We start from the raw sequence: 17,262 nt of genomic DNA, 5'->3' as shown, positions 1-17,262 counted from the left end.
CTTCTCAGTGCAACCCCCCTCCCCTTTTGTTTCAATACTTAATTGCATTTATTTCAGAATTACTAGGCAACTCACCCCCAGATGTATAATTTAATGGTGATGTGCTTGCACTGGGATCTTCAGGATCTGCTCAATAGAACAACATCATGTGATACTGGGATAAGGTGGAGTTCAGCTTTAAGGGGGTGTCTCCTGCTCTCCTCACCCATCTTTAGGATCAGAGCTGGAGGAATACCAGTGGATGTTTTCCACATCGCCTGGCTCCTTGTTCTCCATCCACTCTTTTGCTCAAACCCTGACCAAATCAAGGAACGGGGGGAAATAAGATCAGTTACAAGGTGGGTTCCTTTTGTGGTTTCCCTGGTTTTTATTTTATTTTTATTTGTGGTATGCGCGCGTGCTTTTTAAGCGGATGTTTGTGCGGCTCATTAGGGTGACAGAACAGGTGTAGCTGAGAGGGGTGTATTCAGAGGTGTATCCCTGACCGTCCGGAGTCTCTCTTGGGTATGTTACCTGTCGGTCCGGGCTCACAGTATGGTATGCTTCCCTGTGAGCGGCTGGAGTTTTTACAGGGTATTTCCCGTCACCTTGCCTTGCATTGTGACAGCTTTTTATCCCTTAGCATCAAACTTCGGATCAAAACCGTGGAGAGAGCAGGGGAGGTCTGTGTGATCCCGAGGAGGGGGAGGGTGGGTTGGGTTGCAGGGCTGTGTGCTTTTTCTGCCTACCTTTAATTTCTCCATCCCCACCCCTAGAAGCACAGGTTAGCCTCTCCGGGTATCCCTTTTTTTTTTAAAGGCGGGGGGAGCCTGAGCACAGAGAGGGCAACCCGGTGTCTTCTCCAGCTGATGAGCTGTCAGGGAAAGACAAGCGCGCTCACTGTCAACTTCATCTGCTACCTATCTTCATGCAATCCCTGCTGGAGAGATGAGGAGAGAGGGAGTCACAATCGCGCAGCAAACAGAGTTTCCTTTAATCCGATCCCAGAGGGCGATTTGGGGGTTGGAGGCTCCGGTGGCTTCTCTATCGAGAATAAGGAGCATCGGCATTTTCCCTTTAGAGCCGTTGTAGCGCCACAAAAAGAAAAGTGACACCGACCCAGGTCCTGCAGCGAGGTCTGAGTCTGTGGCTGAGTTTATTATCCCAGTCTCTTTCTTGATTGGAGAACGGGGAGGAGAGAACACATTCCCCCAGCCTGTACCTCCACCCCAGGAAACCCACTGAAGTCCCAGCGTGCTTGGAGTTGTATGATCTCTGCTGTTGACATGAAAATGTAGTTAATGTTTACAGCAAAACCAGTCTTGTCTTTCAGCAGGTCACGGCAAAGTCACACTACTGGGAGTAGATAATTCATGAAGTCCTCATTGCTGGCACTAAATACTTCTAAATACAGCTTCTGCTTCTTGGGAGTGCTACTGTCTTTCAGCACAGACAGTTTTCTGTTAAAACACAAAATACGACGAAAGCAGTTTGGCTAGGGGCCTTACATACCACGATGACAGGCTGCATTTCAAATCCTAAAATAGACCGGGGAGATTAGACAGACTGGATGAAGCTATGTGGTAAAGATATTATTAAGCGATAACACTGAGGTAGATGGACGTCTGCTATTAAGCTACCTGGAAAAAATCAAAGTAGTCAAACTTTGGCCAGTAGATGTAAATCACCAAAGCCTGGCTACATTAATTAGCGATTTGAAATGTGAATGTAGTGCTAATAATGGTTGTAAAGAATCCGTTGCAGAAATGGAATGCAAAGCCAGCTGAGCTGAGCTTGCGATTTAATTTATGCGTGAGCCTCGTTCACTTTTGTCATCTTCTGTTGAATATCTCGGGCCCAATCCTGCAGTCCTCACTCTGGCAAAGTGTTCAGGTCTATCTGAGTGAAGAGTACGGGATCTGAATCCTAGCATATATCAAGCAGAAGTAAGGCCAGTTCCCTGGTGGGAGGAAAACCTCCCTCCTCTGCAGATTTATCTAAATCTCGGTGTTTGTGGTTACTAGGGTGTTTGCAGTTATTATTTATGCCGGCTGTCATTTAAGGTAACTTCACCCCCTGGAGGTATCTTAACATAAAGTGGATTTCAGCAATATATGCTTCGGCGGCTTTCAGACTCATTGAAGAGCACATTTGTGACAACGACATTATGGAGCGGTGATTCAGGAACCATTAACATGGCGTAAACTGGCAATACTCCCTCCTCCAGCTCTCACCTGAGGTTAAGCATACAGCATTGTAAACAGAGTGTCTGAGATTTGGCAAAGGGAAAATTCCAGATTCGACAAGACCGTTGCTAACTGCAGGTTGTAGCAGAGGTGTGTCAGTTTCTTGTTGACTTCTTTCCCCTCCCCCCAACACACATGCCTGAGTTTCTGTGATTTAATAGCCTGCAGCTTTTGCGAAGGAGGGGCTTATTTAAGCATATCTATTTGTGTTGCATAGGTAAATATTGATCGCTCTCCCCCCTCTTTTTTTGCAAACTGTTTAATTTTTGCTTTTTAAATTTTCTTTCCTTCCCCCGCCCTTTGTTCTTCTCTGCTAGATAGCAATTCTGTCTGAGATTAAAGTGATCAGAGTTGCTGATTTGTCTTTGATCCAATGTCAGCGGCATGTTAGTCACCAGTCGGTCAACTGTAGAAAATCGATTAGGTAAGGAACTATGTTTTGCAGTAAATTTTTCATCACTGTTTACTCATGTCAGATTGGGCTTGTCCTTTGTTATTTTATAGCTGAATAGCTTTGTTAAAATAAGAGAGATGCCATTAAACACATGACAATTTGAGAAAACAACATAATAGATCATAAGAAACATATTAAAAACAATGTAAGGGTTAAAGGTTCAATCGGTCGTAAACTGAGCTCACTTTTTCAACGACATTATTGTCGTGTGTTAGATGCAATTTGTTTTGATAGTGAACTACCGGCAACGGTTCTCGCTCTCTCTTGTAAATATTTTGTAACATAATGGAGCTTTTCTTTCTTTCTTTCTTTCTTTCTTTCTTTCTTTCTTTCTTTCTTTCTTTCTTTCTTTCTTTCTTTCTTTCTTTCTTTCTTTCTTTCTTTCTTTCTACTGTATCCCGCACTTCCTATTGCGGCAAAACTTCTCATCCTCTCCAGTAAAGAATTTCCGCTGAGTAAGGGGCGCGGGATCTAGACCTTAATTTTGGTAATTCGCCTTCCAGTCTCTATTTACATTCTCGGCATGGTGGATTTCCACAATCTGGAGAGCGATTATAAACATTGTGCGCACATGTACTCTCCTAGCCTAGATTAGGATCCATTAACCCCCCCCTTTCTTCCTCCCTCAGTTTTAGTGATACAGCTTCCTTTTGCACGTGGAGAAGTGTAGGATTAAGATCACAGTAATGGCAGAGTAAGGGGCCAGGCATTTCGCAGAACTGCTTACGCCGCTATTTCGCAGTGAATAAATCTCCTCCTAAATCCCACAGCCCTATGGCGAAGATAGTTAACCACGGAAACCTACAAAGGTTCTATTTTAAAAAAGCTTTGGGGGAACAATTCGACTGAAAATTATTGATGCCTGGGAAGGGTGAGAGGTGCGTATGGTTGAGGGCTGTAGGTTTGGGAGCGATCCCTTTTTTTCCTCTGAAGCCCCAGAATGGAGAGGACACAGAATCCATTAACACTGTCGTCTTCTCCGTCTAGCCTTCTCTTATAGCCAGAGTCGCTTATACGAACAAAAATTCCGCCTTGCCTCCATTACGACCCTGACATCTATACCTACATCTTCACTTTCTAGTTTGTCATCAGCATGCGCTCGTTCTCATCTGTACACTCCAAGTACATCAAGTACAGTTCTCATCTGTACAAAGCGGTCTCACGCTGGCACACTCAGAGAAAGAGCTCATGTCACCAAGTCTGGAGAGGCAATTACATTCAAGGGAAAGATTGTGGAAGTCCTGATTTGCGTTGGCCCACCCACATTGTACCAATCCCCCTTTCGACAGTTCTTCATCCTGGCTGGCAAACGCGTGACATGAAACTAGAAGGACAATGTACGTCTGCTTCTGTTCTGCCTCTGAAACGATCGTCCCCGTTATACTTTCGGTTATATTTAGCATAAGTTAAGACCATACGTGTCCTTCCCCCGTGATCAAGCGCCCTCCTCCTAATGCATTCTCATGCGTATGTCTAAAGGACTCGTCTGCTTCCTAGCGTTGGGTGCAACCCACCAGCTGGGAAACTCTTCCAGCTCCATGTGCTGTCAAGTCATATAAGAGAGAAATAAGCCTATATTCTTCATTGAGTATTTAAGGCTCGGGATGCAGGGCGCAGGGAAGTGACTTCTCCGTTGGAGTCTATTCGCAGCAGGACAGCTCTGCTCGGGATTACAGATACTCATTGTCCTGCTCTTTCGCGTGCTGAATCTCGGCTTGCTTTTTGGTCTGTCCGTGGTGCTGATTAAAATTCTTCTCGGGTCGTCTGTTCTGCTTACGGGCAAGTCTTCTTCTCACCTTCCTTGGTGCTCTCTGCTCCAGAGTGAGTGGCACTGCTGGCTGTATTTCTAAGTCAGTTGGGTGGATGCTGTCCCGAGCTGGATAAGCATTTGAAATGGTGGAGAATATTCCACTGGCATTGCTTGTACGGGGTCCTCATGACAGTGTTTGATGTAGGGTAGTCTGTAAAACCTGCTCTGTTGTGGGGAGCTTGCTTAATGTCTGAGACCACTTGGTCTGTTTCGAGGGTTATGAACAAGGAATCACATACCCTGTTCTGCCGAAAGAAGGGGCAGTCTCTCTCCATGCTCATATCCGCCTTCTTAGCACCATAAAATTATCGCGCGATTAAAATGATTAAAAATAAACACATGTGCTCTTTTCCCTTTGCAGATTGTACAAGGTTCTCAAGGAAACGAAGTGACAGCTTTTGGTGAGATCCTGCTGCTTGAGTGATGAGAACATTTTGAGCTTCTGAAACCATCCGGAAGAAACTCAGTGCAGTCGAGATCAGTGCAGGGCATGGACGCAAGTTTCAACAATATGAACACATCATTTCTTTCCTCTGCTGGGAATCAGTCTATCCATCTGAACTTTTCAGAGAAGAATTCCAGAATCATACACTTCCAAGATGAAGATTGCCACATGCCATTGGCCATGGTCTTCACCTTGGCTCTGGTTTATGGGGCTGTGTTCATTCTTGGCATCTCTGGAAATCTGGCCTTAATTATCATCATCTTAAAACAGAAGGAGATGCGCAATGTTACCAACATCCTTATTGTCAACCTTTCCTTCTCAGACCTTCTAATGACCATCATGTGTCTCCCCTTCACCTTTGTATACACTTTAATGGACCACTGGATTTTCGGGGAGGCCATGTGCAAGCTGAATCCTTTTGTGCAGTGTGTCTCAATCACAGTCTCGGTTTTCTCTTTGGTCCTCATCGCGATTGAACGCCATCAGCTGATCATCAACCCTCGAGGATGGAGGCCGAATAACAGACATGCTTACCTAGGGGTTGCTGTCATCTGGATTCTAGCCGTGGCTTCCTCCTTGCCTTTCCTTGTTTATCATGTATTAACTGATGAACCCTTCAAAAATATAACAATCGATGAATATAAGGACAAATACGTGTGCTTGGACTTGTTCCCTTTGGACACTATCAGGCTTTCTTATACCACAGCTCTGTTGGTGATACAGTACTTTGGACCACTTTGTTTTATATTTATTTGCTACTTAAAGGTAAGAGAGAATCTATTTTATGATCTCTCCTTATTTCTGTCTGATTTGTTTGTCCTTGTAAAGAATTGCCTCTGGGCTAAATGATTCTATATTTTTCTTTGTTGTTGTTGAATTTTGTTTTCTGCAGATATACATACGCTTAAAACGAAGGAACAACATGATGGACAAGATGCGAGACAATAAATACAGATCCACTGAAACCAAAAGGATCAACATCATGCTGATCTCTATTGTGGTTGCATTTTCAGTCTGCTGGCTACCTCTTACCATTTTTAATATTGTATTTGACTGGAATCATGAAATTCTACCGGTTGCCACCTGCAGCCACAATGTATTGTTCTTGATTTGTCACCTCACAGCCATGATCTCTACCTGTGTGAACCCTATCTTTTATGGATTCCTCAACAAGAACTTCCAGAGGGACTTGCAGTTTTTATTTCATTTTTGTGATTTTCGCTCCAGGGATGATGATTATGAGACTATAGCCATGTCCACCATGCAAACAGATATTTCAAAGACCTCTTTGAAGCAAGCAAGCCCAGTAGCATTTAAAAAAATAAATAATGATTATGATGAAAAAATATAACCCCCCCACATCCAACCCAAAGTGTTGTCAGTGTGGTCACAGGTGATATGGGCAAAGGAAAAGCACAAACTTGTAACAAAATGGGTAATGATTTTTCTTTTTTTAAGGAACTCTTGTGTCACTTTGAAATGATATGCTGTGCATTTCCCCGATTGCTGATTTAATATTCACAGTAGTTATATTTGAATCACACTATAAGACATTGTTGGACCTGCTTCTATTTAGGGTTTTCATCAGCTGTCTTTTGTTGCACAGTTATGCATGTCTGCACTAAGATTTATCTATTGTATTTATCAAAAAGGAATATTTTTTCAGCATTGGAAACAATAGTGGTCTGAATGAGACTATCACTAAAGAAGACATCTAGTCTGGCATAAAATTAGATCACTCTGATTTGAAGAGTTTTATTGTTTTAAATCCAGTTTTAGAGCAGTATTAAATAAAACCCCATTTGCTGGAATAACCAGACAAGAATGACTCTCTCACAAAGCCACAGATTAAATTAAATGGTGACATTCATATGCATTGTTGATAGAGATAATTTGTGCTTTAATCAATTAGGATCAAAGAAAGAACGAAGGGCTAATTTCTGTTCTTATGTACACTAGTGAAAATCCAGAGTAATTCCACTGAGTGCAATGGAGATACTCCAGCTTTTCACCAGTGTAACTTTTAGCAGAATTTGGCTCTGAATCCTGTTTTTGAATTTGATCCTAACATATTACAGCTAGATTTAATAATGTGAACATTTTTTTCATTTAAACACCAAAATTTAACATTTTCATTTGCTAACATCTGAAGGAATTGGACTGTTAGCATGAAGTTTGCCTCTAACCCAAGACATACACGCCATTTAAATCCTACTTACACCCTTTTTGAGGACCTAAGTGGTGTTTAAGAGCCAGCCCTCTGCACAGGGTGGAATTTCACCCTCAAAGAATACTTCGAACATCAGGTCCACTAGTAAAAATATATGGTGGTCCTGGCTATCTGAAATTTTAATAGTAATTACTTTACTAGTCTATATTAATAATGTAGAGCTGTATTCTTCCATCAGATACAATGATGTATTTCTGAACTTTCTCCAACACAAAGAAGGAGTTGATCCAGATTTCCACCATTGTAAAGGAGGGCATAATTTGGCTTGAAATTTTTGTTGGCACATTTGATTGTCATACACCCATTTCATCTGTTGATCAATGGTGTTTTCACCTGTGGAGGCCACTCATTATTTGCCCAAATGTCAACAATACAGTTCTCTGAATTATTACATTTGTTAAAAGGTTTCTCAACTATAAATCTCCAGAATATAGGCATACAGGGCTTGATCCTCTGCTGATGAAAATCTACATAGCTCCACTGAAGTAAATGGAACTACAACAATATTAATTAGCTGAGAATCTATGACATAAATTACTTTTCTGTCTAAGTCAGTGCCTATATAAGTAATCAGCTTGTTTAATACAAAGAATAGGCCTGATTCTTGTTTACACTAAGATCCCTTGAAACTATTTTGGCAGTACAGAAGGGCCTAAAAGTAGGTGTAATGTAAATATAGCACACATGGAAATTAGGCCTGGCATCTCTAAACATAAAGGATCTCTAAGTATAATGTTGAATTTAATATACTCAAAATTTGATAGGAATAGATGATTAAGATATGAAAATATTTTATTTTGACAGTGTTCAAAAGTCAAAAAATAATTTTGTGCCTTGTGCAGTCTTATAAATAATGTGTTATATAGAATGTTAAGGTAACAGTGTGTCCTTGTACTATTATAATTTCATGTATTTCTTTATGTTAGGATCATTTCTTAAAATTTGGGAATGTTATTATGAGGGCGATGAGAATAATGAGACAACTACTGTACATATATATTGTATCCAGAAGAGAAAATTTTGTTTTCGGAGTTTGGCCACTTTCGTGTTTTGTATGTTTTTCCTTTTTTCTGTGGTCATCTCTGGTAAGACATTGCTAATAGTTTAACAATGGGCTTCTATTAATATTTCCCCTTTCTTCTGTGATAAATGCCATGAATCAGAGGTAAACATTTTCACAGGGAGAAACAGAGCAGGACTGGCAAATCCATCCTTATTTTTCCCATTTAAAGAAAAACACTTTCTTGTAACCATACAGAAGGCAGGAGACAAAAGTATTTGGCAAACTAACATATTCATGTACCTGCAGGAGATGTTTATACAGTTTCCTCTGTGTTTGGCTCCACTAGCGCAAAGCAACTCTAAAGCTATTATTGCCTGTGATGCAAATAGGAAAGTGGGGTAACCCGGGGTGCTGGAACAATTTTTATAGTGGGGGTGCCGAGAGCCACTGAACCAAACTGCAAACCTTGTATATGATGGAAACCACTTCAAGCCAGGGGGTGCGGTAGCACCCCCAGCACACCTAGTTCCAGCACCTATGGAGGTAACAGCTCCTATGCCAACCCTTCCTTGTGGTTGGTGTAGGACTTATGAACAAAGCAAAGCAATCTCTGATGACTGTAACAGCCTCTTGAGACTGTTGTCAGTGTGTATAAGTGACAGCTGCCTTATAACTGTTCTAGCAATCTACTAGAATTCTTTGAGGGGGTAAAAAAAGCATGTGGGCAAGGGGTTCCAGGGCATATAGTCTATTTACATTTCCAGAAAGCCTTTGACAGAATACCTCACCAAAGGCTCTTAAGCAAAGAAAGCTATCATGGGATAAGATACACCTGCACCGCTACAGACTAGGGACCGAATGGCTCGGCAGCAGTTCTGCGGAAAAGGACCTAGGGGTGACAGTGGACGAGAAGCTGGATATGAGTCAGCAGTGTGCCCTTGTTGCCAAGAAGGCCAATGGCATTTTGGGTTGTATAAGTAGGGGCATAGCGAGCAGATCGAGGGACGTGATCGTTCCCCTCTATTCGACACTGGTGAGGCCTCATCTGGAGTACTGTGTCCAGTTTTGGGCCCCACACTACAGGAAGGATGTGGATAAATTGGAAAGAGTACAACGAAGGGCAACAAAAATGATTAGGGGTCTAGAGCACATGACTTATGAGGAGAGGCTGAGGGAGCTGGGATTGTTTAGTCTGCAGAAGAGAAGAATGAGGGGGGATTTGATAGCTGCTTTCAACTACCTGAAAGGGGGTTTCAAAGAGGATGGCTCTAGACTGTTCTCAATGGTAGCAGATGACAGAACGAGGAGTAATGGTCTCAAGTTGCAATGGGGGAGGTTTAGATTGGATATTAGGAAAAACTTTTTCACTAAGAGGGTGGTGAAACACTGGAATGCGTTACCTAGGGAGGTGGTAGAATCTCCTTCCTTAGAGGTTTTTAAGGTCAGGCTTGACAAAGCCCTAGCTGGGATGATTTAACTGGGACTTGGTCCTGCTTTGAGCAGGGGGTTGGACTAGATGACCTTCTGGGGTCCCTTCCAACCCTGATATTCTATGATTCTATGATTCTATGATTCTAAGAAGGAAGGTCCTCTCATTGGTCAGTAACTGTTTAAAAGCTAGGAAACAAAGGGTAGGAATAAATGGTAAGTTTTCAGAATGGTGCAAGGTAAGTAGTGGTTTCCCCCAGGGATCTGTAGTGGGACTAGTACTGTCCAACATATTTATAAATGATCTGAAAAAAAAGGGGATAAACAGTGAGGTGGCAAAATTTGCAGATGATACAAAACTACTCAAGATAGTTAAGTCCCAGGCAGACAGTGAAGACCTACAAAAGGATCTCTCAAAACTGGGTGTCTGGGCAACAAAATAGCAGATGAAATTCAGTGTTGATAAATGCAAAGTAATGCACATTGGAAAACATAATCCCAACTATACATATAAAATGATGAAGTCTATATTATTAGCTGTTACCACTCAAGAAAGAGATCTTGGAGTCATTGTGGATAGTTCTCTGAAAACATCCACTCAATGTGCAGTAGCAATCAAAAAATCTAACAGAATGTTCGGAATCACTAGGAAAGGGATAGATAATAAGACAGAAAATATCATATTGCCTCTATATAAATCCATAGTACAACCACATCTTGAATATTGCATGCAGATCTGGTCACCCCATCTGGAAAAAAAGATATCTCGGAATTGAAAAAGGTACAGAAAAGGGCAACAAAATGATTGGGGGATGGAAAGCTGCCATATGAGCAGAGAATAATATGACCGAGACTTCTCAGCTTGAAAAAGAGATGACTAAGGGGGATATGATAGAGGTCTATAAAATCATGACTGGTGTGGAGAAAATAAATAAGGAAGTGTTATTTACTCCTTCTCATAACACAAGAAGTTGTGATCACCAAATGAAATTAATAGGCAACAGGTTTAAAACAAACAAAAGGAAGTATTTCTTCACACAATACACAGTAAATCTGTAGAACTCTTTGCCGGAGGATGTTGTGAAGGCCAAGACTTTAACATGGTTCAAAAAGAATTAGATAAGTTCATGGAGGATAGGTCCATCAATGGCTATTAGATAGGATGGGCAGGGATGCAAAGTCATGCACTGAAGTGTCCCTAGCCTCTGTTTTCCGGAAGCTGGGAATGGATGGCAGGGGATGGATCACTTGATCATTGCCTGTTCTGTTCATTCCTTCTGAAGCACTTGGCATTGGCCAATGTCAGAAGCTAGGACACTGGACTAGATGGACCATTGGTCTGAGTCAGTATGGCTGGTCTTATGTCTTATACCTGGGAGCCAGCCTGGTGAACAACCAGCCCAACATCAGGTCACCTTTGAACTCTTCCCCCTTCCTTCCCCAAGAAGCGCTGTGTACTCTTCAGCCTAGGATATAGCTCAGTATATTTTGCAGGAACAGCATATATTAACAGTACAGTTTGCTATTTGGAATGGTGGTGGGAAGTGAAGACATTGTAGAGAGAATTTTGGGTGTGAGAAGGTTCTGCATTTAGGACAATGTGTTTGCAAATGCCTGACACCTGCTAGGGCATTTCAAAGGCAAAATCTTTACTCTTCAGAGTATTTTTATGTAGGGCTGGAAGGGATCTTAGGAGGTCATCTAGTATATCCTCCTCATGCTGAGTCAGACCAAGAAAACATAGAACATCCCTGATAGGTGTTTATTTAAGCTGTTCTTAAAAACCTCCAATCATAGGATTCCACAACCTTCCTTGGAAGCTTGTTCCAGAGCTTAAATACCCTTATAGTTAAAACATTTTTCTTAATATATAACCTAAATCTCTCTTGCAGCAGATTAAGCCAATCTCTTCTTGTCTTACCTTCAGTGGACATGGAGAACAGTTGACCACTGTCCATGTTATAACAGCCCTTAACATATGTGGAGACTATTTGCCCCTGCACCTCAGTCTTATTTTCTCAAGACAAACCACATCCAGGTTTTTAAATATTTCCTCATAGATTATCCTAACATTCACCTTCATTTTAATGTCAATATTTTGACAACAGGGTCCCCAAATACTAGCAAGAGATGCCCCTCTCCCCACCACCTGGCACATCACTGATCCTGTTCTTCATTTTCAGATTTCCTTCTCTGTACTGCTACTTCCCTCATCCTGTACCAGCCAAGTTCCCTTGTATGAGAGCCATTCATCCAAGGTAATGTTGTCCACATGAATTCCACATTTTCACATTTAGTTTCACATTTACCAAAGCAACAATCACACAATTTTGAGATTAGTTTTTTTACTGTGTGGTACTGTCCACTTGTAACCCACAACCTATCCTGACTTCTAGACAAAACTTTGTGAAAATTGCTTTTGTTCTGACTTTCAGCCAGGTAGAATGTTTTAGAAAGCGAGACAGAGGAATCAATATGGCATTCTTATTACTTATTAATTTATGTACGGTACATACAAATCCAAACTACAGCCTTAAATGATACATTGAATTATTTAATAAAAATCTAATAGCCTCCCTTTGTTTGGTCATTTACATTATCTTAGATTCCTGTCCCCACAGCAACAAACATTTTGCTTTTGTTTTTTAACATTCAGTATTTTATGTTTGATAGCAGATAAAATATTACCATATGTGGTTACCATGTTAATAATTATCTGTGTTCAGATTAATAGTTCCATATTCCTTATTTTCAAAATACTTGTTATTGTGCATTCTGGTCTACAGCCGTTGTGTCTTCATAAAGAAGGGTTACATGAAGATATAAAAGGAATCATTGATTTATTTGTTTCTAGGCTAACACCTACTGTTGGTGTGATGGAAAGTAATCTTGTATGAGGCCTTTAACTAAGGACTGTATTTTATGGTTACAATTAGAAAAACTAAAACAATTTCCCTGATTTTTAATCCCTTTGAATCTATCTCTGAAAATTATGTTTAAACCTGGGGAAAAAAATTTCCTACATAACTGGACCCATCTGACCTGAGATATTTGCTAATTATGTTCAGGACTGACCATTCAGAAGGCCAGTGGCTTGAGTGTCCAATGCTGATCCTGCTATCTTATGATAATGGCCCAATTCAGCGAGACACTTACACGTCATTGAAGTCAATGGAACTCTTGAGCATAAGGTTCAACATGTGTTTAAATGCCTTGCTGAATGATGTTCAAAAGCTTTTCAGCTAGCCATTAGGCTCAATCGCCAATACAAAGAAGCTGCTTGAGATCCTACTACTACTACTATTGTTAGTGAGGAGGAACCAGAGCCCTTCTACCTTGATCCTGTATATAAATATTTTTACTTAAAAATTATTACAGAACTCCATGAAGTGACATGGTGGGACATACGCTGAAGATGCCATGGAAGATGAATATCAGCTAATTCCAGTTCAGGATGTATGATCAGCTTCTAGTAAAAATGATCAATTTCTATATAAAATGTCAACATTTTAAGTAAAATAAATTACCCTCCCACAACTAACTTGCCATTCCACCTCTTGTTCTAACATCAGTTTTTTTTAAAAAGAAGAAAATTCTTGATAAATATTGACTCTGTTTATAACCAGGGTTTTTACTAGGAATGAATTCTACCAGCAAAGTCTGGATCTTGACCTGTATCTAGGCCCCAATACAGCAAAACATTTGGGCACATGCTTTAAATCCAGCCCTATTCAGTAAGGCCCTGATTCAGCAAATCGCTCTAACTGAGGTCAATGGGACTTAAGCACATGCTTAAAGTTAAAGATTTTCTTAACTGCTTTGCTGAATAGGAATGGACTACTGAATCAGGGCCCCAGATCTGTCCCAAATATCATAAGGATTTGCTTCTTGGGTTTAGTTTCAGCCTTTTATACAGGTAAGTTCAAGTCATAAAGTTTGGATCTAGAGTTGGATCTGGAGTCCAAAGCCTGAGGATGTTTTGATCCATGGCTTTTCTTCAGGTCCTTTTCTAGTTCTTAGCAGCAGAGACTCTAACCAGTTGGTTTGCAGTGAATGGAAGAAATAAGAAATATGGATTTTACTTTCTTATTTTTACAGCATATATAACAGTACAAAATGTGCTCTCAGATAACACCTCTGATTTATTCAGTTGAAAGGAATTTGGCTGGATGGAGGGGGTGTAGAGGGAGGAGATGCTAAATTATACTCAAATGATAAGTTGCATTGACAGTCTTTTTCTCGGCTAAAGGATATAGATCAAAATCATGACCGATCTACCATGTTCTTTTCATGTCTAAATTATTTGATATTCAGTATTTGCCTCTCAAAAGTAAAAAGACAAGTACCCGAGTCATTACCAGTGTGTGTTTGAAAGGAAGATATGTTCTTTTTTGCATAAGTTTTACTGAAGTCCAAATGTTTTGGGATGTCATGTAATTTAAGAAAGGAAAAAACTATAACCAACTCACATCTTTTATGCTCTAATTTGCCTGTTGCTGATGCTGATACATATTAAATGACATTTTTGTTAAAAAATAGCACTAGTGGTCTTATGTAAGCTAAAAAATTAAAGAAGGTACAGGGTTAAGGCTGTCAATATGTTGCACTTAAGTTCTGTTCTGGGAAGGGATGCTTTCCTGAATGGGCCTTATACTGTGTTATGTGTTTGTAAACCCAGGCATGGCAGGATCAGTTCAGCACAGAGAATTCCTGTTTATCACAACAAATTGTACTCCACAGTTCACCCTTTATTTTCCATGTGAATATCAGGCTATGGGCCGATTTCCCAGATCCACACTGCCCTCAGAAATGTATGCCAGATATGTCTGTTTCAGATTGTTGCATGGATGTAACTTATGCTGAAATCTCCAATGTCCAGTCAATCTACTACTAATTTTGGAGATCTTCAAACAAGAACAGGTATATCAGATATAACATACATTTTGAAAGACAGAAAAAAGAAAAACAGCAGAACAACAGTTAATCATTAATTATTGCATTTTTTGAAATATGTATATGAAGATTTGAGGGCAGAATCAAGCACTAATTGAGGCCAACAAGCTGTCATATAAATGGTTGGCAGGGCATTGGAAAGCATGCCCAAGCAGTGACCTCTAACAATTAAATTTCTCTGTTACACCATTTAAAAAAAAAAGAGAGATCCTCACAACGGCCAGGCAAGACAACTGATAACCTGTTATGACTTTCCATCTCAGGTTTACCTGGATCTCATTACCAAGGCCAAGCAAAAAAAACATTTTGGCATTAGCAGAAAAGTATATTCTACAGTGCAGCCATTGACACTGGCAAAACATTGAGTTCAGTTTCTTTCACTTCTACAGGGTGAGGGCAAACTATTTTATGGCAGGAGCAGAGCCCTGGCCACCTTAAATCTCCCTTGTTCTTATTCTCACTGATGCGGTGTAGCTCTTTTTTACTTTTATTGTTGATGTCTGTGAAAAGCTGTTTCTTGGAGGAGCCTCAGGTTTCTATGTTGAGTATTTCTTATGCCACAAGTGTTTCAATATATTGACCATGAGGATGGTTGTTTCTGTGGAAATGCTGTTGGGGTTTTGATGGCTGATTCTCATTTTGGAGACACAATGTATCTACTAACATGTTCCCTTCTCTTCCTCGTTTTATTTTAAGATTCTTTACATGTGGTCCTTTTGCTTTATAAATCTTTCACCTAATGGATAAGCTTGTATACTTATGTGGGGTAGAAAGGGGTAATTTTAAATTGTTGCAAGCCAAGTAGTTTTACTTTAAAAAATACTAAAACTATTTAGTCCAGAGAAACAAGAAATGGTGGGCCAGCTCTTAGTATGTGTTTCTCTGACTGCCAAACCAGGAAAACCAAAATAAAAAGATGAAATAATTAATAAAGGTTATTTATAAAACTATCTCAGGGATGTGAGTCCCACTACTTTAGTCACAGAAGTTCTTTTGCATACCTTAGGGGATGTCATGATATACAACATAACCACACTTATTAACCATGCTATTTATTATTAAAGAAAGGAAAAGAAACCATTAAACAATACAAAACAAATTACAGAACACAACTGATAAACTGGTTACTTCTCTTACAATCTCTTCTATAGGCTTCTTTGTAGAGAACTTTTAAAAGAGATTTCACATTTAAAAGTTAAATCAGGATGTACTTCATTTGGTAAATTAAGACCAAAGTATATTGTTTCCTAAAGTTATTGTCAACTTACTCTTAGTTTCTAACTAGATACTTAAAATTGTTTATGTATGGACAAAATAATGTGTTTAAGGGCAGGTGATACCTTTCTCATTGTTATTAATAACCAGCCAGTTTATAATTGGGCAAAATAAACAATCTTATGAAATCTAAGAAAATATTTAAATCAGTTACTTAGAGGAAGCCATTTAAGGATCTTCAAGACAAGCCAATTATGAATAATAAGAATCTTAAATCTACAATTTCTCGGTTTGCCAATGGTTGGCCCCTGTCTCCTCTCCAGGAATACATAGTCTAACCATGTGTTGATTAACAGGAGAAACTGTTAGTATTTTAAGTTACAACAGAATTTCCATAGATAAACAAAATTATTACAAGAGTTTTAAAATCTAATCCAGTGTTTTAGTTAATTTTCTTTCACCAATGCATGGTAAAGTTTAGGGGCGCTTTTCCAAGAATTGGTTTCTTCTTTAGTCCTCTCTGTTCTTGTTAGGTCTCTGTAGTAGCTTACTTGTAGGGATGGACAAGATGACTTGTGGCATGCTTGCTGTTTAAGCAGGGTAGCAGAGGGGGTGTGTGTGTGTGGGAGTAACTTCAGAGTTTTATACCATTCTACTTCCTATTTGCTTGAAATTATAGAAAAGCCACTTTCAGATTTGTTTAGACTCCAAGTTGATTTCTGTTCATTGGCTCAGTACTTTCGTAGGTTATCCTTAAAAGCCTCTTTATATTATGAATATATAATTTATTAATGCATGTATGCATTGGGATTGTAATTCTTTCTTGGCAGTTATAGATCCTTTGTCTTTGTGGTGGGAGATTCTCAGACATCTTTAAGTTTAGAATTTTAACTCTTTTTTATGCAGTCCATATTCCTTCTAAGTTTAAACTTAAAACTTATGGTTCTTAAAACTGTTTTTTCAAAAATTCAGTGATTTTTAGAGTGTGTTTATCTTAAATAGCTTTTAAAGAAGTTGTTGAGTCTTCATAACAATTTTTGAGAGATTATTCTTCTTATTTTCCTAATATGGCTTGAGCACTGCCAATAATTAAATCCCCATTAAAATAAATATTCAATACTTGAATGGCTTCTTACATTACTAATTGGTTTAGCAAGATCATTAGATTACATGCTGGTACAGTGATACTGAGGTCTATTGGCGGTTCACTACTCTGTGTCAGCAACTTCTTTCAGGCCTGACTAGACCTAACACGTTGCTGTCATAGTATTTATCTATAAAGACTGACTTGTAAGGTATTTAATGAAAGCTGGTAATATCCTGGTCACTAATATCATTGTGAAATGTGTGTATTAACACTATATGAGAAATTAAGGACACTCACTGATATTATGCTTTAAAATCTGTAACCAAACAAAGGGAGGTTTCAGAGTAGCAGCCGTGTTAGTCTGTATTCACAAAAAGAAAAGGAGTACGTGTGGCACCTTAGAGACTAACAA

The 17,262-nt window shown here is 39.6% G+C and overlaps 1 protein-coding gene across 4 annotated transcripts; it reads left to right on the top strand.

Moving 5' to 3' along the window:
* Positions 1-61: 61 nt before the first annotated feature.
* Positions 62-15,909, top strand: NPY1R (neuropeptide Y receptor Y1). 4 transcript variants are annotated; one of them, XR_005292809.2, is made up of 5 exons: positions 62-338; positions 4,851-5,699; positions 5,827-6,369; positions 11,779-11,853; positions 12,974-15,909. XR_005292809.2 is itself a non-coding variant. In XM_038400995.2 (3 exons), exons 2-3 carry the CDS (start codon positions 4,980-4,982, stop codon positions 6,283-6,285), a joined length of 1,179 nt encoding a protein of 392 aa, XP_038256923.1. In that variant the 5' UTR covers positions 62-338; positions 4,851-4,979; the 3' UTR covers positions 6,286-8,195. The 4 variants fall into 4 exon arrangements, 1 of the variants encoding a protein (XP_038256923.1); XR_006280884.1 differs by lacking the exon at positions 12,974-15,909 and having other exon boundaries at positions 11,779-12,169; XR_006280885.1 differs by lacking the exons at positions 62-338; positions 12,974-15,909 and adding an exon at positions 3,970-4,500 and having other exon boundaries at positions 11,779-12,169.
* Positions 15,910-17,262: the final 1,353 nt, after the last annotated feature.

This window comes from Dermochelys coriacea, chromosome 4 (assembly GCF_009764565.3).
Source record: "Dermochelys coriacea isolate rDerCor1 chromosome 4, rDerCor1.pri.v4, whole genome shotgun sequence".
NCBI lineage: Eukaryota > Metazoa > Chordata > Testudines > Dermochelyidae > Dermochelys > Dermochelys coriacea.
The sequence above is the reverse complement of the archived record's forward strand: the minus strand, read 5'-3'. Positions and strand labels throughout refer to the sequence as shown.

Coding starts and splice junctions, on each gene's coding strand:
- NPY1R (XM_038400995.2), top strand. CDS start 4,980: ATGGACGCAAGTTTCAACAATATGAACACATCATTTCTTTCCTCTGCT. Junction 5,700..5,826: donor TATTTATTTGCTACTTAAAG/GTAAGAGAGAAT, acceptor TGTTTTCTGCAG/ATATACATACGCTTAAAACG.